At 36.6% G+C, this 21,759-nt stretch overlaps 1 protein-coding gene across 3 annotated transcripts in view; it reads left to right on the plus strand.

The window, feature by feature from the left end:
- TAFA5 (TAFA chemokine like family member 5) overlaps positions 1-21,759 on the plus strand; it is a 481,932-nt gene that overhangs the window by 324,440 nt on the left and 135,733 nt on the right. For all 3 annotated transcript variants that reach the window (XR_010720751.1, XM_066182939.1, XM_066182938.1), the window contains exon 3: positions 8,278-8,405. Coding sequence is in view for 2 of the 3 variants with exons in the window: in XM_066182939.1 (XP_066039036.1) it covers positions 8,278-8,405 (128 nt within the window). In the remaining variant the exon portion in view is untranslated. The remainder of the gene's footprint in view (positions 1-8,277; positions 8,406-21,759) is intronic.

Here is a 21,759-nt window from a genome sequence, read left to right on the forward strand (position 1 = left end):
GCTTCCATGTTATGTTCATGCATACGTGACAAAAGGAGGGTAGAGTTTTCCATTGCTCTGGTTGTTGACAAAGGAAGCCCATTGTACTTGAGAACAGCTGAATTATTATCTCTTTCACTGCACAATAAAATGTCACTACTGTGTCACAGCAGCAGTACACATGCTGACACCAGACTTGGAAAGTACTAAAAGCAATGAGGGCCACAGCAAAACCACTCAGCTAAATGCTTGTCCTTTGAATACACAGGTAGAGCACTAACTAAAATTCCCAGAAATAGCTGTCAAAAGATTAAAGACTAATGGACTTCTGTCCTCAGGCACATGAAACCTAACACTCTGATTCTCATTGCTTTTCCCATGCAAAAGTATTGTTAAATGGAGAGTACTTCTTGTTTTCTTTTTTTAATTTTTCTTTCTATTTATACTTTCATTACTAAGCATGTGCAGAGCCCATTAAAAGTACTCAGTTAGACTGGGTACATGAACTCTCTACAGCTAGAGTACCAAGTAGGACCTTGATCCTTGGCTGTAATTTTAGTGTGTGTTTTGTGAGCACAGAATCAGATCCTGTGCTGTCAAATGTGAAGCTGCAGACAGGTAGAGTCTCCAGTTGTTCTTTGTTACCCACATCCTTGAGTATTTATGCTCTGAGGTTCAGTCCGTGTTTGAATGTTTTTTGTGAGGTGGATTTATAACCTTCTTGCCACCCTTCCTTCATCTTTCCAGCCTCTTCCCAGGTTCTTTCCATGGCACTGAAAATCTGACCATGCCACCGAGAGAAAGTTTAATTATTACTGTGGCATCTTCCTCAAAATTCTTCACTGTGTATTCGGTGGTTACTTTTGTATGTTCACATGTTTCATAGCTAGGAGAGTTCTCAGGGTCCTTCCCCCTCTTCCACAGCTGCCCAGCCTTCTCTGCATGACATAGGGATGGCAGTGAGTATCTCATTAGTTCTCATTTGGCTTTTAACCATAGTGAACCTGGTCTTCCACTGCACTTCTCTGCTCATGTCATCAGGAGGACTGAAACTGGTGTACTTAAGAGAAGAAAACCCAATATGTTCTGGTCTTTTGCCTTCACTTACCTACATTGTCGTACTGACTCCACTGGGCAAGTTGGTCAAGTTTTTGACCTTGCCCGTTAGCTTCAGTAGCTGCCACATATAGATGAGATTTGTCCTCTTTTTCCTTCCTTTCTTGCTTTTTTTTTTCCCCTAATATCTGTTTTCCCACTGCTTCCCTTTTTAACCCTTCTTGTCTTTTCTTTGCCATGATCTTCAAATTCTCTTCTTTGCATCTGAAATTCCTCCACTATACTGGAGAGTCCTTCTCCAGTGAAATTTGCTGTTCTCAATGTGCTGGCAGGAAAGTAAAATGTGATGAAAACCTGATCTCTAAAGGGTTCTTTGCTGGCGTATCACTGATCAGATTTTTAGTAATTTTTACTTTGCTTACAGCACACTAATTGAATACAGCAGAGCAGAACAGCAGGGGACAGAAACAGAAAACACTGAGTCCTGACAACAGCTTTCTCTAGGGGTATGTATTGCATTAGCATCTCTTATTAGAGAGCAAATGCTAACTACCCACAGACAATGAAGCAGTAAGATCATTCATAGATTGAAAATCATTGAATATGCACATCTGTGGATATTCAGACAAGTGCTGAAATCCTGGGCAAAGTTGTAAGCCAGTTTGCCTATTCAAAGCACTTGCATTTTAATATTAAGTTAGAAAACGCTAGTTTTGAAGAGACCAGGAGCACATGTACTGTCCCTAAAAAAAATTCAACATGTAAATTTTATCAGTATTCATTATTTATTATAACTGTCAGGATACTTGTTGTGAGCCTGTGAAATTTAGTAAGTGATAAAAAAATGCTTTTTTCTTTATTTGCTTGTTTCTTTTCGACTGCTTTCTAGGCAGTTGGAAAAATATGTGTTACATTTGCTGCATTACTTTTCCAAGTAAGCATTTTGCCAGTGAGAGTACTATTTTCCAGTGAGGGGCTGAGGAGTTGAGAACAAATCTGGAGATATATTACAATCTCAAATGAGAGCAATTAGAAACAGAATACTGGCCCGTGAAAAGTAAAATGGAAACAGACACGAGTTGATGGTGAAGATGACTTGTAAGACACTTTCCATTTAGGATAATGCATCTGTCATACAAATATTTGAACATCTGGATGTAGAATAATGTAAAGTACCTATCTCTATATCAGTGAGTCACATGGTATTAAAGTTTTCAAAGAACTAAAAAAAGGGAGGCCAGAAAAACACATTCTAGTTTCTACACTACAAAAAGTCAGGTATCATGTTCCTTTGCATTTAGTCTCATATGCTTTTCATTATTTACTTATTTATTGTTTGGGGTATCATAATAAGGAAATTCTTCTATTTGGAGACACAAACAGGAAAAAGGATAAGAGCTGTTGAATTTCATGGGAGTGCTCCTAGAACCTGGATTATGCTTCAGTTTTTCTTTGTGCAATTATTTTTAAGTTGTCAGTATATATTTATTTCAGGGTCTTATGAAGATACAGCAAAACATTAAGTATGTCATAAAATTGAACAAATACATGGATGCCTTTCTAAATGTAGTTGTTTAAATTTGGGTTTACTTTTTCAAAGTAGTATTTTCAAGTAGTTTTTGCATCAGTGGTTTACTAAGCTTTCTGCATTCACACAGTTTAATCCAACAACTTCTTATGCTAGCTAATTCAGCTAAATTCCTAGGGACCACTCATGTAACTGACAGTGGTGTCCCTTAGGGAGTCTTTGTTTGGGATAATATGGATGACTGCATAATTTGGAGATTGTGTCCTAGGTATTATCCTGCTCCTCCTAAATACAAGTTGTACGAGGTGCAATCTGCACCATTTTTGACAAAGCCAAATTTTTGTTCTCTTTTGGGGTACAGGTGAACATTGACGGTATATTCGCAAGCCAGGGGTTGCAATAAGATTTATCCCTCAGTGGAACTATGATTGGATGAGCTGCAGGAAGAGCCTCTTCCCTGTCATTCAATCTTTTAGTCATGATCTACTTACCTGGTCTCAATTTGTAGCTTCTCTGTAGCCCACAGGAGATCACTTTTTTTCTATATATTTCTCAACCTCAGCTCAAGCATCCCTCTCAGTCTTGACAGCAAGACCTAAATGATAAAATAGGTGTCTAGACATTGCTATATTGCTGTTCTTAGAACTAAATAGTCTTTGGTCTAGATGCCCTATAAATAATTGAGACAATCTAACCCTTTGTGAATTAGCAGTGCTTCAATTCTTTTTAGGGAAGGAGAATGACTGTTATAAAAGGTATCCAAGCTTTGTGATATTTCCTTGTTGTAAAATAGATTGACATTTGGGGCTTTTACACTATTACAGTCAAATTGCTGCTGTAAAGACAGTTCACAATTGCAGTTTCTTAGAGTGGTGTGATTCAGTTTGTCTTTCCTATGGCCTCTTTTCTGCCACTGCAATTTAACTGATATATGTTTTGAAAGCATATTACTTTGCATATTTTTATTGTTCCTTAATTTTTTTTACAGTATACATCTTGAAGTACACTCTCTCTTTGAAGGAAGAAAGGACACAGAAGGGTCCCTAGTGATTACTAAGAATTCAGAGGTTTTGTTTCCAGCCATGCAACAATGCCTTGTGGGACTTTGGTCAAGATGATTAACCTTAGTGCACTTTGGGGACAATAAACAGCATTTATCAGTCATAGGTAAAACTAGCTAAACATAGGAGCTTCTGCAAGATTTTTGGGGATCTTTGATAGGTAGGTAGTGTACATGTGCTGAATCAGGCATAGGAGGGAAATGGTCAGAGTAAAATGCTAGAGTTGAAAAAAAAATGGAAAAAGAAAAAACATCAGATAAAATTAAAAAACGACTGGGAAATGAGTGGGATGATGAAACCAGTTGGGATCATTTGGAGGTGAATAATTATAAAAGATGTGGTCTTATTCAATGTTAATAGGGCAAGTGAAATATGCTAAGACGAATGTGTTTGTCTATGCGCTTCTAAAGTGGTGATGCCAAAGGCATTTCTGAACCTTGGAAATCTGCTATGTTGATCAGTTTTCTTCAAAGTTCAAGGAAAAACCACAGTGATATAATATATGAAAGAGGAAATATTTTGTCTAATGAGTATGTTAAAGCTTGCATTAAATGCTAAAAAATTACCATTGAAAAAATATAATGTGAAGAAAAACATCATTCTGTAAAAAATATAGGTGAGCTACGTTCTCATTTAAGAAGTATGTTTTGAAATGTGTTCTGCTTGGGAGAAATTTTCCCTAGGACCTACTTCGATGTATCTTCTCTGATACTTTTTTTATAACCTTATTTAGGCTCATGCACCATGGTTTATATTATACTTTATAAATACTTAAAAATTTATAAATATTCACTTTGCACACCACCTTTTATGCATAGAAGCATAAGATATTCTGAAATCATGTGTCAGTATCCGAATGAAGTGTGTTTTTATTTTTATTTCCTAATTCATTCCCCAACATTAAAAAAGAGACAACAAGCTGTAACAATCTGAGTGTTTTAATTTATCATATTTTAGACGGCTGTAAGTTTTTACATTTTCTGCTGCTGAACAAGACTTATTTCAGGTTTTTGCTTTTACTCACTGTTGATTTTCAGTTAAAAGATTGACTAGAGATGCAGAGATTGATAATTCTCTGAGTGCAGGGTGAATTTGGGAAAATAATACCTAGAAAAGAAACCTGATTTTTCACAGGAAATATATATATATATATTAATAAACCAGGTGAGAGTCCTACTGAAAAAAGCTTATCTAGTTGCATTATTTAGCAGAAAATATTTTGTGGTGATCTGAAACTCTACTCAGTTGAGCAGTCTTGACTTAGACTACGCTGATCACGAATGGAGACTTTTTCTATTAATAATTGGAACTTGATTGCAAGTTTCTCTGTCTTACAAAACAGTTAAGGTCACACAGGTGGGTAGTTTGTCATTATGTTGATACAACATCTGTTTGCCCCCAACACCTCCAAACTGTTTGCATGAAAACCCCTTGGATAGAGTCCATTTGTTCTCCAGGTCAAATGGCACTACCCAGGAAAGCAATTCTATCATGTGCTGAGCAATGTCAGTTCCTATTAACTCCAGTTTAAGTAAAGAGGCACAGCCCTTCTTAGGAGATGCAAGGTAGTGTCAGCACCAATTCTAAAGCTGAAATTTAGTTCTTTGCAGAAGCTCTGCACAAAGCCTGTGTATCATTTAAGTGCCACTTAATTCTTTATAATGGAGCTCAGAGTGGATTTGAAGAAGCTGATAGGCTTTTTGCTCTCTTGTCTGCAGAGGGCTGAATTACACCCCTGATGAATATACACAGTAAAAAGGCAACTACACTGCCTCAGGAAATACGCTATATTCCTTTGCTTTGACTAGTGTAACTCAGTTTCAATTACTGATGAAAATTCTTTGATATTATGCTGATAAAAACTGTTGTACATTTTGCTCTCTTCCTACATTACACATTGAGCTTCATTCTCATACTGTGATATAATGTGCAAACCAAAAAGTGAAAATGCAAAAAGAGATGTAGTTCTGCAGACAGGAACAGGGCCTCCCTTGTGGCACAGTGTGAGGGCCGATGTGTTGGTGAGGCTCCTGAAGCAAAGCCATGAGTGGGTGGAGAAGCAGAATTATAGGGACCAATAATGGAGAAGAGATCCCAGCGGGAAGCAGGATTGGAAGAGGGTGTGGGGGCCGAGGAGGCAGAGTTCTGATACTGATTAGCTTTAAACCATGTGAGCTGGCTACTTTTTCCCTACAAAAGACGTTCTGATTCTCAAGGCCTAAATGCATGAGCTGGTCTATACACAACACAGAAATGTTTTAGACTTTCTGTTTTCTAAAATACACTTGGTGTGTTTCAAACTTGTGTGGATATAGCCAAAACCCAGAGCAAGGACCCCATGGATTTGTGATAATACCAATAGCAACCAAGCAAACACTGAGAGCAATTCAGAGATACTTTTTTAAAATCAGATTATTTCAAATCTTATTTCCAGGAAAACCTCCCAGCTGAGACAGTAGAGGCAATCTAGTGGATATTTCTGACTTTAGCTTACTATTCAGTCTTTCAATGATGCTTCACATTGTTGAAACATTTATAGACATAGCCATTTTGATATTGTGAATTAAGAAAGATATACATGCAAGTAGGTCAGATTTGGTGTGAACATTTTACTGAGCTTTTTCTGTTAAGCCTGTAACTGGATGCATGCCTTCACCGAAAAACATTAGGCTATTAACTGTTACAGAGTGGGGGTTACCCTCAGTTATCTGTAGAGCAGTACATCTGGTGCCCAAGTAGAATCCACATTTCTGTGTGTTATGTGCTTATACAAATTAGCAGAGTTGCTTCAAGAAATCGTATTTATGAGTCATTTCATCATTGATTTATATATTGCCTAATGAACACTCCAAATTCCTATGTAGACATTTAGGCACTAAAGAGGTTTTATAACTAAAATATTAATATGAATTTCAGATTCAGCTTCCACTGAAAGAAATCAGATTTTGTTATATTGCTAGATCTTACCAACAACTATACCAGAGATGAGAACACAAGTTATTTTGTGTCAAAATATTGGAAAGGGTTTTATGAAAAGACTTTAAATTGTACTTCAATTTCTTGCCATGATCCAGTTGCATTGGGATTTTTATTCTTAAGCAGTTCCAGACAGAAGTCAGGCTTAATCACATGTTCAGGTGAGCATAAATTTGCAGCTGCCGCCAGGATAAATGCCTGGTTTTAGTCTCCTTGGACCCCAAATTAATTTGGTACAGCAGAAGTTTTTTGTACTCCAATTTTACTAAGTATTTCTCCTGTAGTTTTCTTTTTGCTGGGCTTATGATTATTGATGGTGCGTTATGTATATTGGTGTCACACATCAACATAGAAAAAGGCATGATCTTTGTCCCTCTAAGTCCCTCGGGTTCTGACTTTGAATCCTAGGACACTAATGTATAAAATGAAGTGGTGAAGCTTTCTTATAGTCCAGACAAAAATTGGTGAAATGATCGTGGAGGAACTGAGATTTTCTGCAGACTGGCAAGTCTTACAGTTTGAGCAAAAATTAGTTTGGGAGACCTTACCCTGTTTAGCATGAGTATATGGCACCATGCAAATGAGTGCCTCTCTATATATGTATTTTATGAAAAACATCCTAAACACTCCACTCTACAATATTTTCTTCAGTGAAGAGTGAAAGAATAATGGAATACCAGATATTAGGAACATGTTTGCTGTTTAATGCGAAGGAACCCAGATACTGCAAAGGTGAACTTAAAAGAAGAAGCATTATAGTCCAGAAAGAAGTCTACAGGTATTAAAGCCCCTTCTCTCCCTACCTAGAGGAAAAATTTCTCCTTACAACTCCTTTGCTTTAACTTTATTGCAGTCAGGGTTCTGCTGTTCCAAGACTACATGCTGTGTATGACCTTGTGGAAATCCTGCAAAGCAAGCTTCCCAGAGACACAAGCATTAAGAGCAGACACAAAACACATATAACACCAGCTTTCTGTTAGAAACCTTCCTAACTAGACTTCTTTTCCCTTGTAGTAATAGGCTGTTTGTTCCTGTCTTTTCCCTCAGCTTATTGTCTCCTCCATGATTTCTCAACCTTTGCTTCATTCAACACCTGTCCTTCTTACATACCTAGTTTCTGCCCTAGACTAAACCCGTACCACTGCAAGTATCACAGAGTTTCACAATAGCTGTCATTATACTGACCCCTCTTACTGTTTTCTATAGCTTTTCTCTTTCCCTTGCATGTCTCATGCCTATTTACATTGAAGCACTTCAGGATAAGGATGGTCTGCTCTGGTTTGCATAGAGTCTAACACAATGGATCCCAGTTGTGGGACACCAAAATGATTAGTTAGGATAGTAAGTCTTTAATTGTTAGCCCCCCCAACGTTTCCTTGATTGGAAGGAGCACGAAATTAGAAAAATAACTCGTTTCTCTGTTCTTTTGATTTATAATAAAGCTGTCTTTTGGGTTTTTTTGTTGGTTTTTAAGTTTGAAATTAAATTTGTTGGCACAGCAGGTGTAAATAATTTTGTAAATTGCCTAGGGCTGTCTACTTTATAAACTATTGCTGAATTATCAAATAATGAAAATAGACAACTCAAATGAGAATGTATTTAGAGGCAAGTGAAATGTGAATTCTCCTGCCAATTGTTTTTGGTTTTGTTTTTTCTTCTTCCTTTTCTGTTTCATAGCACGAATTATCAAAACAAAACAGTGGTGTGAAATGCTTCCGTGTTTAGAAGGAGAAGGCTGTGATTTGCTAATCAATAAATCAGGCTGGACCTGTACACAACCAGGAGGACGGATAAAGACAACCACGGTAGGTCACTCCTCTGTTCTGTACTTCTTCAATTTCTTATTCACTGTAGTTTGTTGAAAAACCACAAGTGAGATTTTTAATCATTTTTCAGCATTTTTATGTAAAGTTTATTGCCTCATAATTAATCTCTGTGCCTAAATGTGCATGTTGAAGTACACAGCAATATTATCCTAAAATACAACATTGGAAAAGACAGCAAAGGAAAATGTGTAATTCCCATGGTTACTAAGAGTAGATATTTTATCAAGGTTTTCTTATAAGACACCAGTGGCTTGATTAACATTTGTATCCAACCTGAGGACAGTATCTTATTGTTTCAACATACGCAAACTTTCTTATGCTGTGGTAGTGTAGGGTTTAATGCTTAATGTGTGGTCTAGCAGGGTGAAAAGAAAGCTTTCACTGGGAGTTCCAAAGAAAATGTTTTTGCAATTCCAGCCACACTGGAAAAACAAGTTGCACAGATAAATCTTTAGTTTACAGTGAGATCTACAGAAAATATGGCAAAAGATCCCTTTTCCCAGCTTCCTTTGGGCCTGGTTTGTTGATAAATCCCTCAGTTCTCTGATTAGGTGTCTTGGGGCATATGCTTGTAGTGAAGCTGAAAGTATATACGACAGTAACAGTTTCTAGGGCCTATAATGTATCAAACAGATTTCTAGAAAATATTCTCAAATGCCAGCAATTCTTTGACTTAAAAAATGGAAAAAAATCTGAAGAGATATAATAGAGCAATTTTCTGATAGCTTGCTAGGCCTCTTGAAATTATTTCCTCTCCTTATAATCTTTTCTTAGATTTACAGGGAGCTTGAGTGTAATTTAAATAAGTGCAATTTCAAGAATATTTAGTCTTAAAAGTACTTATCAGCGAGGACTAAATTAATTCCCATCATCCCCTGCACAATTTTTTTGTCTGAGCAGGAGACAGACATCAGTATGAAACCTTTTTTTTTGTTGTAGAATGCCTGTATTTAGAAAATTAACTTGATTTTCACTTTTTGAAAAAGGGAGATTCAGTAATGCTTTAAGTAAGATACCTACAAAACAAATTTTGTGAATTGTGATCACTTTTTTTATCCTTCTGTATTTACCAGATATAATATTCCTTATGGAGAGGGCTATAAAACTTAACTCATCTCTGAGGTCTTACTTAAATATAGTTTGCCTTTAGATCTTTTGCATTCAAGTTATGTAAGAGTGAAATTAAAAAAAAAACAAACAAGGGAAGGAAAAAAGTTTTTTAAACATTAATGCCAGCGTTCAAGGGCAAGGAGATTTAATACCATAACTTTGTCATACTTGAAATATAGACTTAAATCTTGTTAATTCAGGGGTATTTTCTGTATCTGAGGTAAACGGAAAACCCATGTACTGTGACACATTGCCAGCTGTCATTTTAGCGCTTTATTTGATGTTTAATGCTAATGGCATGACTGAGTAATGCAAAGTAAGCAGAGGATCTATCCTTTCTGTCTTTAATGAAGTGATTCATATATGCTTTCAGATTAAACACCAGAAGCCTGATTTTGAACTCTTACTTGTCTCTATAGCTCTTTAATGCTATTGACATGAATGGAATGACTCATGAATTTGATTAATGTAAATGAAATCATAATCATGCCCCATCAGTAAAATTAAGACCACGGCAAGTGCAATATTGTAAAACAGACTCTGCCCACACAGATTCATCATTGTCATTGGTAAGGAAAGATTTTGCCAGAGAGACAACTGTAGATAACTCTGAGCATAAGCCCTCATCTTACATCAAGCAGCCTTCAACAGTTGGTATCCCACATGCAGACACACAACAAACATGCCATACTTTCCAGTCAAGCCAGACTAGCAACTCAGAATGCTTACAGAAGGTCTGAAAGTGGAAGGGGGAGAGGGAAAAAAGACAAGAAGTAAAACAGATTAAAAACCCTGCAATTAACTCTAGCCTATAATTCAGTATTAGTAACAAATCAAGAATTTTTTTAAAAAAATGTTCTTTAGGTACTTGGTTGAAGAGTAAGCTTTGGACCATGGTAGTAGATTTGGAAACTGTCATAAGATGACTCCGTGGAATGCATGACTGTGAGTAAAAGGGAAAAAAAAAAACATCCAACAGAAACACTAAGAGGCATGCCATCATGGTATTTAACTGTACTAGGAAGGACTTCTGGCCTGGAAGGGCCATAAAAATGACCACCAAGTAGTATGGGGAAAAATATGTCCAGACATACTGAATTAGTTACTGTATCCTGTTCTTAAGTAGAAATAATTTTTGACCACATCTCCAGCAACTGCCAGATTAAGTCCTTCATTTTTTAACTGTCAATTTTATTAGAACACATTCATTTATCTAATATCAGCAGCCCTTTCCTGCTGATAAAGCTTGCATCCTAAAGATATTTTTGGCAGTAGGTCTTGAGTTATCATACTGATAGTAGATCATATGGCAGAGATATCACTGTTTGGTAAATGCTGACAATATTTTGTCACCCATACTAAAGTCAGAACAGTGTTGAACTCTGATGGACTGAGACCAGCTATTGTGCTAATAGCAGCTTTTCACGTTGATTCCAGGAGGTTTTGTGGAAATGCAACTTTTTAAGTACTGGGTTTAGAAGCAGCATGTGGAATGTTAGGGCTTGCAGAGATCTTACAGATGACATGAGCTCCCTTTTAAGTGTGAATATACTTTAGAACTGTACTTTAGGATTCATAGTTAAATATGGTTCTTAAAAAGAAAGGAAGAAATAGAATTTCTTTTCTGTAGATGAGTTAAGCTGTTAGTATTTTTTGTATGAAAATTCCAAGCAAACAGCAAGTGAACATGTCCGTTGCTGTAAAAAAAAAGTGCGGTTTCTGTAAAATGTTTGGAAAGGGCTGCTTTTTTTTTTTTTTTTTTTTTTTTTTTTTTTTTTTGTGTGTGTGTGTGTGTGTGTGTGTGTGTGAAAATTGTTTACACATTCTAAGCAGAGCCAGATTTTTCAACTGGCTGGCACTTTTTGTGATCACCTCTGGAAATAATGCAACCAAATCAGAATTCTCTCCTCAGATGAGTATCGGTGTTTTATATCCATTTTGTGCTCACTTTGCAAAGCTATTAATGACTACACAAGTGCAAGGCGAAGGAAAATCAGACTCAAAGTATACTCTAAATGGATCTGGATGTCTCTTCTGCCCTGTTGTTCTTTTTACAAGGTGTGAATGAACCAAAAATTTTTCATCTGCTAAGAGGCTTTTAGAACTGAGGACCGACTGGGCTAACTGCCAATCTATGTATTAAGAGGCTGACTGTCAATACAAGGAAACAATATGGCAACTTGTAAAAGAAGATAGCAAGAGAATACTACACAGTTGTTGGCAATTTTAACACACTAAATACTTTCATATAACAAATGTCCTTACAGTCACTTTAAAATCTCCTGCCTTTAAAATTTTCTTCTCCTTTTACTATTCTCATTGTTTTTAAAATTATTTATAAAAAAATAAGCTATATGATTTTTTAAAAAATCTTTTGTAATTTGAATAGTGCCAGAAGATACACCTCTTTTTTTAAAAGTTGCTGAAGGGCCTTTCCATTTTGTATTTCAAGTGTAAAACTTGCTCGCCTACAGATGAGAAGATGCACAATGTGTTGTTTTTACAGGGGAGATTAATTTTTAGCACGCAAGTGTATATCTGTTGTCAATGATCCATCACTACCTAATTGTTACTGAATTAATTCCTTCTTCTACATAATGCGATTTCAACGCACGGAGCTCAACAGAACATTCATGTGCAAGTTCCTCGGTACCTAACCTTTTAAACCTCTGTGATTTTACTGCTAAATTAGCTGAAGTGGGAAATTAAGGAATATGGAGAAGCTAAGAAAGAGCTCACAGTGGATAAAAGGTGTAATTACTCTGACATGGAGCTCAATTCTTAGCTAGTAAAATTTACTAAGGATCTAGCTTCACCAAGGGACCTGACTTTCTTAATAGAGTTTACTTACACACGGAGCAACTTATCATGCCTCACCATTAATACAAATGACATGCTGGCTGGGTTGGAAAGGCAATTTGTTCCTTACCCTGAAAAATACAACACATATTTGTCCTGGCTGTAATTTAAATCATAATTTTTTCAGCAGAGCTTTATCATACATATATGTATGATTAAGGTAACTCAGATAAAATATACTGGTTTTATTTTCACCACTGACTTATGAGCAATGTGTTTTCACTCATACCATTACATTCAGGAAAAAGAAATGTATATATATATATGTGTATGCACATATAAATATACATATATATATATATGTTACATATTTGTAACATACTTGAGAATTTACTTTTTTTTAGACTGAAGATCAGCTGGAAATATCCTGAGGCCATGGTCTAGTGGTCTGAGCTTGGGAACTGGGAGCCAGAAACTCCTGAGCTCTAATCCTGGCTCTGACAGTGACTCCCTCTGTGGCCTTGGGTAAGTCACTGAACCTCTCTGCCTCAGTTTCCCCAGCAGTAAAAGTAAGATTAACAATTCTTAGCTCCATACATCAGTGAATTTGGGAGTCCTGACTTAACATTTTAAGAGGTTTAGCAATTCAGATTAACTTAGAAATAAAGATACTGTTATGTATAAATGTCCTTATTGGTAATATTCCTATTGTTAGGTATTCACATAACACTGGTATTCCTGTATTTAGCCTCACCTACATTCCAGCTCTGAGTGTTTCTAAATGTGCATTTCACATCTCCACGGCTCAACTGATTTCATTTGGTTAAGCTAGTTTTGGAAGTATTTTGACATCCTGCCAGTTCTAGTTCTGTGTCATTCCAGGATACAATACCTACCAAAACAAACTTTCAGGCAGCACCAGATTAGAGCAGTGAAATGTTGCATGCATGCCATGCCAAATTAATTTTCACCCTTCCCCTTTGTCAGAAGTGGTCAACGTATGAAACAGATACAATAACACCAATTCTTTACACGCTATAGTCATGTGCTTCAGTGTCCATACTATAGATCTCTCAGCAATTCATCTTCTAAGTTCCTTCACTGTCCAAATTCTAACAGGAACACTACATATGGACCAAGATTACAGAGGACACTTTTCAGCAGGCTGGTGTATTCCCTCACTCCAATCCAAGTAGTAGCTTTTAGAAACAAGAAGGAAATTAGGATCCTGAATTTTTCATTGTTTATAGTCAACTACTGGAGAATCAGGATCTTTGCCTATGGGACTATCTTTGCTTCGAAGTCCATGAGCTTACACTATTTGAGTCCCTATGTCCTCTCTGTCTTTTCTTTTTTTGTGTGTCCCTCCTCAGGATGGCACACATGCCACTGTCTTGTGAAAGATCTTAACAGCAGCAGAAAAGGCTCTCACAAATACAAATTTATGGTGAAATGGATCATTAACTCTTCTGTGTCATGCTCAGATATACTTGCTCTTAATATCTAGTTGGTTGTCTAGAAATCTGGTTTAAGAAAACCTCTATCTTTGTTGTCACTGAGAATCATTTACATTCCTAAGTCTTTCTGACAGCCAGTTTTGTGTGCTCCGAGACCATTGCTTCACCAAGCATTATGCATCATAAAAATCCTTTAACTCAGCTCTCAGTAGTGTGCTTCTGAAACATACCACACCACATAACTGGAAGTTAGCCTGAAATAACTTTCATATGTTAAAACATATGTGTTCTACCTTCCATATATACACACCAAAGGGTAGAACATGAACACTTTCTGCAGAATATCATTGGCAGTTATTGTTGAGATCAAAAAGCCTTGATATCTGTACCTGTGACTGTACATATGAACTGCCAGAACTAGGTTACTGTTAATTAACATCTCATTCTAATGTAACAGCATATCTATAGAATCAATCCTAGTCATTGTATAGTGCTTTAACTGAACCTCTTAGTAGTTTTGTATTAATCTGATGTTCTTCTCAGCAGTACTAACATAAATTATGAGAGAAAATACTAGTTCTTTATGTATATAGCCATAGGCTTCAATGGCCACTCTATAGATGTGTACCACAAGGCCTAGGTTCAACCTATTTATTTCCATGGCTTACAAGATATTTTAATGCTTCGAGCAGTTTCCCTTACTCTCATTGTTTACAAAAGGTATTGTCCTGGTTTAGGACAAATTTGGGAGAAATCCTAATTTGTAGATTAGGGAGGTATCCTAATCTACAAATGTGTCATCACTGACAGTGTTGGAACTAGAGTCTCCTCTGTTAATTTCCAAGCAAGGTAGTATGGGAGTTGGATGTTGTAATTCTCAGAAAAGATAAATATCATGTTTCTAATTCTTGTGTTAGAGAAGAATAATCCCTTCAGACGATTTACAAGCAGAATGGTAGGATGACCTTTGTGGCCCCATGTCTTAAGGGGGCCAGAGAAATCTAAATAGAAACAAAATACATGCTCAGAGAAATCTAAATAGAAATAAAATCCTCATGAAACTGAAGCATCTCATGAAGGGGCCATAATATTCCTTCAAAATACACAGGTTCTCTTGCATATTAGTAGTGCTTCAACTAGTACAGCCTTTTCAAAGCTGTGCAGTTCTTTGTCGTACCAATGTGTTGAAACCTGTACATTCTATTTTCCATTATCCTTATCAAAATACACTTATTCACGCCAAATAACTGATCTTCAAGTCCTAAGCCGAAATGCTAGCAAAGATTTTTTGATTTTTTTCAGACTTTAGGTTGAAAGAAACTGTCAGATATTTAAAGAACCACCTCAAAGAGATTAGCTGCCTTCCTCTGTCATGAATGCTGAATACTGGTTGTATTGATATTCAGTGATTCATGCTGCCTCAAAAGAGACCAAAGTTTACAAAAAAGAAAAAAAAAAAAACCCTTGTAGTAAAATGACATGCTAAAGTGAAATCATAATTTGTTCACATCTAAATAAATCTTTGGAAGAAATTAGGTAAACTGAAGTTTTGTTCTTCACTTTTAGAACATGTATTTTCGGGTTTTAATGAATTATAATGTATTAATTTTTTTTTTGTCTTCTTAGAGTTACAGAAATTATGAATGTCCACTTCTGCATGTGCTATTTCAAAGACATTGCAGTTACTGCGCAAATAAATAAACAGATTTTTCAGATAGATAAGACTTCTAGAGATACTTTTTCTTTCAGGATTCCTATTACTTAACTCATATTCATATTGGGTGTTCTAGCATTCAGTCCAATTTTACTATGCTAACTTAGAGACAGGCCAGCTTTAGATTAAGTGATGTAAAACTAGTTTCTGATTAGTGCTTATGAACTGTGGCTTTTCTTTTTATATAAATTAATCTATATTTAAAAGCAGTTACTGCGCTGTAAAATGAGCTACATTTTAATCAGTTTGAGGTCTGAACTGTCACTTTCAGTAAGTAAACAAAAGCTGTTTCTACCCAAAGCCATAATAATAATAATAATTTTCAATCATCTATTTCATGGGTTTGCGGAATAAATTATGTTTTCAGTATAAACACCAAGCAAAACATTTTTTTTTTTCTTATACTTTGAAACCAGAATTCTGAAATTTAAATAGAACCATATCTGTAACTTGGCAAGTCTGTTGACTACTATATCATAGTGTGAATCCAGGCAATAAATTGTGGATATCTAAGAATGTTCAAGCATTCAAAGATTTTAAAAGCTGCATTTTAAGGAGTGCCTAAATAGTTAAGTTGGTCCTGATAAACAGAAAATACTTTCATTTGAAATTCTTTTCTAAATTGCATAATTTTCCAGGACACCACTAAAAATTATGGTTTTATATGGGGCTAGGATTCTCTTTCATCTTCCCAAAAACAAAAAATTAGCCTAAGTTTAAAAATGCAGGGCTCAGGACATAGAAAATTCACACCAGTATTGGATGATTCAGGTATCTGCCTTTAATATTTCCAGGCCCATCAAAGAGCGTATGTGAAGAGCCTGATACTAGATTTTTTAAATTATTGTTTAACACCCTGGTCACCATCTGCATTCAAATAAGCCTTTCCAAATACTGAAATAGCGTGGTAACTGGTCTGAAAAATAAGCATGTTAAGAATTAGTACTGAGATGGACTAAAAGCAACAGATCCCATTAGTAATGGTAATATTGTGGCTTTTTGTGTTTTGACAATTCTTAGCATAACAGATAGACATTCTAAATGTGATTTCTTCAACTTACACTTTAGTGCATTCAGGTACTTAAGTGTATTGATGGTATCTTGTACAGAGTGAGCATCTGTAACACAGAACCCACAGACAAGTGCCTTTGAGGGGTGACAGCTAGAAGTCAGGCAGAAGGTGCTGGTCCACTTATTGTCGGTGTTAAGCAACTAAATCTCATTCCTCATCTGCTAAATCAGACAATTTGAGACAGTGCTCTGCTCTGACCATGTATGCTGCATGACAGATTGATATTGTCTGAAGGTTCTGATTTCTTGCAGAATATGGGAAAATCAATTTTCATTTTAAAAGTGACTGCAAAGAGAGACTATCTGAGGAAACAAACCTGGAGATTACTTGTGCAATTTCTTAAGCTAAGTAGCACAATACACTGTAAGAAGGGGTTCAATAGATGCTGAGTGCCATATGGTTGAACTGAAGGGGACTACAGGATATATTGTATGTGCTGAAGAAAAATAGATTTGATAATGAAAACAATGAAGAAAGCTGGAAAGACTAGTACAGAAGTTGATATATAGTTTAAAACTTTTTTTGCCAGCATATAATGTAAACTTATGAAGGCTGGGAACTGGTATGTCATATCAACACCAAGAATTTAAAATGCTAAAATTCTTACACACCCATTTTGCACAATGAAAATGTTCATGACATAGGTGTTAGAAGCTGAAGTTGTTGCACAGGTATATCCATTTTGGAACATTTCCATTTTTAAGAATTTCCTCAAAGATTTCTGTTAAATCGTGCAAAGGAAGCTAGAATTCTTGGACTGAAAAAAAAACAAGCAGTGAATAAAGAAAATGAAAAAGATGTTTTAGTTCAGGGATTTTTATAATAACATTTGACACGTTATTTCCTAAAATCATACTTGAAAATTAATTCAGAAAGGCCTGTCATATTGAAAACTGTCATTTCAACAAGATACTGATGGAGGACTTGTGAACAGCACATAATAACACTTAACAGGAGTGTATTGATCTAGGTCGAGGTTGCCCAGGAAGTGACAGACTTGTGAAAAGTCTAACAGTATTTTATTAAGAATGGTTTCAAAAGCATAATAGATATTAAGCTGTTAAGTGTTATTGAAAATCTGTGAAAGGTAGACACATACCAGCTATGTTTTCATTAACCATCTGAAATAGAAATACTCAGTAACATTATGTCTGCACATAAGTTTGTCTACTTTGAAGGCAGACCTTAAAGAAAAAGTTGGCAGTTTTTTGTTCTAGTTAACTCTTGCTCATGAGGTTTGGTTTTCAGCTACTCCTCCTGGTCACTTGCATATGAGCATGCAGGGGTATGCAGAAAAACAATTCAGTTTACATTTTCATAGGAAAGGGATAGCCCATAGCTCAGGCAAGTCCTGTTTTTCATTAGATTTTAGCAATCTCATTACAGGGATGAGACAAGAGGTTGGAAGTGAATAAAACTGTCTGATCCTTGATCCAAATAAAGCCAGACAAGGATGGCACAGTAAAATCAATCAGCAACATATACAATAAGATCTTTTCTTTCAACTGACAGTGCAGCTTTATGGTACTCTAAACCAATCTAAGGTCAGACTGTCCCATTCCTATTCTCCCACCTCACTCTGTCTGAATGTCTGACCTCTGTTTTGGTCAGGCACTAAGTGCTTGTGGAAATGTCTGGGATGCAAAATAGGCATCACTTTTTGCCAGGTTAGTTTTCAGCCACGTCAGCTTCTGATTGCAATACTGCAGATTAAATTATTCTAAGCCAAAAGCTATGGAGTCTGTCTGTCTTTATTACATAGCTCCAATGCCTTTGGGCCATCAACAATTGCTGATGGATACCTAGTTAGCTTTTTTTCCGCCAACACTGCTATTCTTCCCATTTGCACTTACCAAAGAATTCCAAAGTTGCTCCTGAAGTAAAGACAAAGTTCATTAAATTTATCACTCATGTGAAATAGTAGAGGGGCCTCAGTTTAGAACATGAATGAATGTTTTTTATTTTATACTAACTTCAGAGAGATCTAATAAACATAGGTTTTAAAAGACATGCAAATTAAAAGATTGTATTTGAAAGGTTTAGATTTTTATCACCTAATCTTTTAAGTGGCTTGCCTTCTCCTTTTATGTTACTTGCTAGGTGATCATGGTGATCATTGCAGAATTTTCTACTGACTTTTGAAATTTTTTGTAGTAAGCTGCTATTTGTAGAAAAATAAGAACTTGGAGCCATTAGGGAATCTGAACAGAGGCTGTGGATATCTTTGCTATTGCAGGCAGTCCAGAGTATCAGATTTACCCATATACTGCTGCAGTAAACATGTTCAGTGGAGGCTGGGAAAGTGATGCAAAAATGCATTTGAGGGAGGAAGCTTCCAAACATTTAAGTTTGATGCCTAGCTTTATTTTTATAGTCACATTTTATGTCTTTGTTTTTAAATCAAATCATCTCCTGTTACTCTCATTTTAGAAGACAGTTTGACACGGAGAGCAGTACTGCTTTTGCCTCCATTTTATTAAATGCATACTTGTACTTAATCATCTGATTTTCAGTAGGCTTTGTTATGTTAAATGTCATACCTTTCATCTTTGTTTTTCCTTTGTGAACTGCTTTTTTCTCTTTTGTCTTATTCTTGATGTAACTAACTCTACTGAAATCAGTGGTATGACTTGAAGAATAAATGTGTGTTATATAATAATGCTAGATAGAAGGTCCTCTAATTACAGTATGAATGCTTTCTCAAATGTCTGTGTTTCGTCAGTAATCTCTTAGACCTTCTTAATAAAAGATTAAAAAATATAAGACCACTGTCAGATGTTTAAAATCAAATCAAGAATTCTTTGGTAGCATACTATGCAGCTGTTCTGCTCAAGGAAGTGTGAAAATGTCTCTACCTGAGTTGTTGAAATAGTCAAACTGTTCTCACTGGGCTGTCATCTGGCTTTTATGGGAGCAATGTATATACTTAGTAATGTAGAAATCCACTCCCATTCTATCCCCTAGAATTAATATTTTATTTTTCATTTAGGAACATCAAAATTGAACTGGGTCAAAACATCCTCTAATGGTGTGTTTTGTGCCAAGTTTTTATTTGTTTTTGATTCAACATACGAAATAAAAGTCTAACACTAATAAAAAAATAGTTGTCTTTTTAATAGTGAACCTGAAGGAAATAAAGGATACTGGCAATATCACATTCTCTGCAATATAAACATTTTAATGAAAAACAGAAATGCATGATTTTAGAACACATTTTTATTTTAAATGCCTCAAATTAATGAACTTTAAAATGAAACAAATTTTGAAGCACCTGCCAAAGTGTTGCAGATGTTGCTGACAAAGTAGTCTGTATTTGAGTATTATTCCTATTGGAAGGTACAGTACTGAGCGTATTTGTCAGCTCTTCACAAAATTTTATTAAGTGTGGGGAATATGCATAGAAATAACATGATAATTGAAAGGAAAACAAAAAATATCACGTACAAAACATCTGCCATATAAATGTCTGTATGCATGCAAAGACTTCTGTCATGAAACTGAGCATTGCATAAAAATTTGGCACCATAGCTTAGAAGAGTATTGTAGCTAGGTTGTAAAGAATGAAGTATCTGCACAGCAGGGCTTATATGGCTTATCAAGGAAATCTTCATTACAGTGTTATTCAGCTAAACCAAAAGCTGAAAAAAACAAAACAAAACAAACAAACAAACAAAAACCAAAAACAAACAAAAAACCCCAAAACAAAACAAAAAACTCCCAAAAACAAAAAATAAAAAGAAACAAAACAAAAACCAGAACCACACTTACTTGCAAGGATAACAGAAGGGCTTCTATATATATGTTGAGCAAGAGAAAGACTAGGGATAAATGTGGGCCCTCTCCAGAAGAAAAAGAGAAACCTTGCTGCCCTGGAAAAAGAGAATGCTGAGGTTCTCAATGACTTCCATATCTCAGTTTTCAACAGCAAGTGCTCTAGCCACGCCACCCAATTTCAGAGAGGCAAATGCAGGAACTGGGAGAATGAAGACCCTCAGTAGGAGAGAGTCGGGTTCAATAACATCTAAGGAACCTGAATGTGCAAAAGTCCATGGGACCTGATGAGATTTGTCTGTGTGTCCTGAGGCAGCTGGCAGACAAAGCTGTTAAGCCACTATCCCTCATTGTAGAAAAAATTGTGACAGTCAGGTGAAGTCCATGATGACCAAAAAAAAAGAAATATAACCTCCACTTTTAAAATGGGAAAAGCAGAAGACCTGGAGAGCTACAGGCCTGTCAGTCTCACCTCTGTGCCAGGCAAGATCATCGAGCAGATTTTCCTGGAAAATGTGCCAAGGCACGTGGAAAATGAAGAAGTGACTAGTAAGAGCCAACATAGCTTTACAAAGGGGAAATTATGCCTGCCAAACCTGGTGACCTTCTAGGACAGGGCTACAGCACTGGGCGATGGAGCAGAACAACTGACATGTCTACCTGGACATGCAAAGGGTTTGACACTGCCCCATGTGACATCCTTGTCTCCAAACTGGAGAGACGTGGATTTGATAGATGGACCATGCAGTGGATGAAGAACTGTTTGGAGAGCTGCATGCAGAGAGCTGTGGCCAGGGGCTCATCGTCCACGTGTGGAGTGGTGCCCCTCAGGGGTCACTACTGCAGCTGATGCCGTTCACCATCTTTGTTAGCAGTGTCTACGGTGGCATCAAGTGCACCCTCAGCAAATTTGCTGCTGACACTGAGTTCTGTGAGGCCGTCAACACACTGGAGGGAGAGGATAATGCCATCTAGAGGGACCTGGACAGGCTTGAGAAGTGGGCCTGTGTAAATGTCATAAAGGGCAACAAAGCAAAATGCAAGGTCCTACTCTGGGGTCGTGGCAGTCCTAGGTATAAATACAGTCTGGGTGAAGGAGTGATTGTGAGCAGTCCTGCAGAGAAAGAACTGGGGGGTGTTGGTTGATGAGAAACTCAACATGAACCAGCATTGTGCACTGGCAGCCTGGAAAGCCAACCTGGTCTGCATCAAAATGAGCATGGCCAGCAGATCAAAGGAGGTGAATCTCCCCCTGTGCTCTGCTCTTGTGAGACCCCACCTGAATTACTGCATGTAGCCCTGGTGTGCCCAACATAAGACCTGTTGGAGCAAGTCCAGAGGAGAGGCACAAACCTGATAAGACTGGAGCACTTCCCTTATAAACACAGGCTGAGAAAGCTGAGGCTGTGA

The sequence above is a fragment of the Chamaea fasciata genome, unplaced genomic scaffold (assembly GCF_029207755.1).
Source record: "Chamaea fasciata isolate MVZ Bird 193981 ecotype frontalis unplaced genomic scaffold, bChaFas1.0.hap1 SCAF_5, whole genome shotgun sequence".
Taxonomy (NCBI): Eukaryota; Metazoa; Chordata; class Aves; order Passeriformes; family Sylviidae; genus Chamaea; species Chamaea fasciata.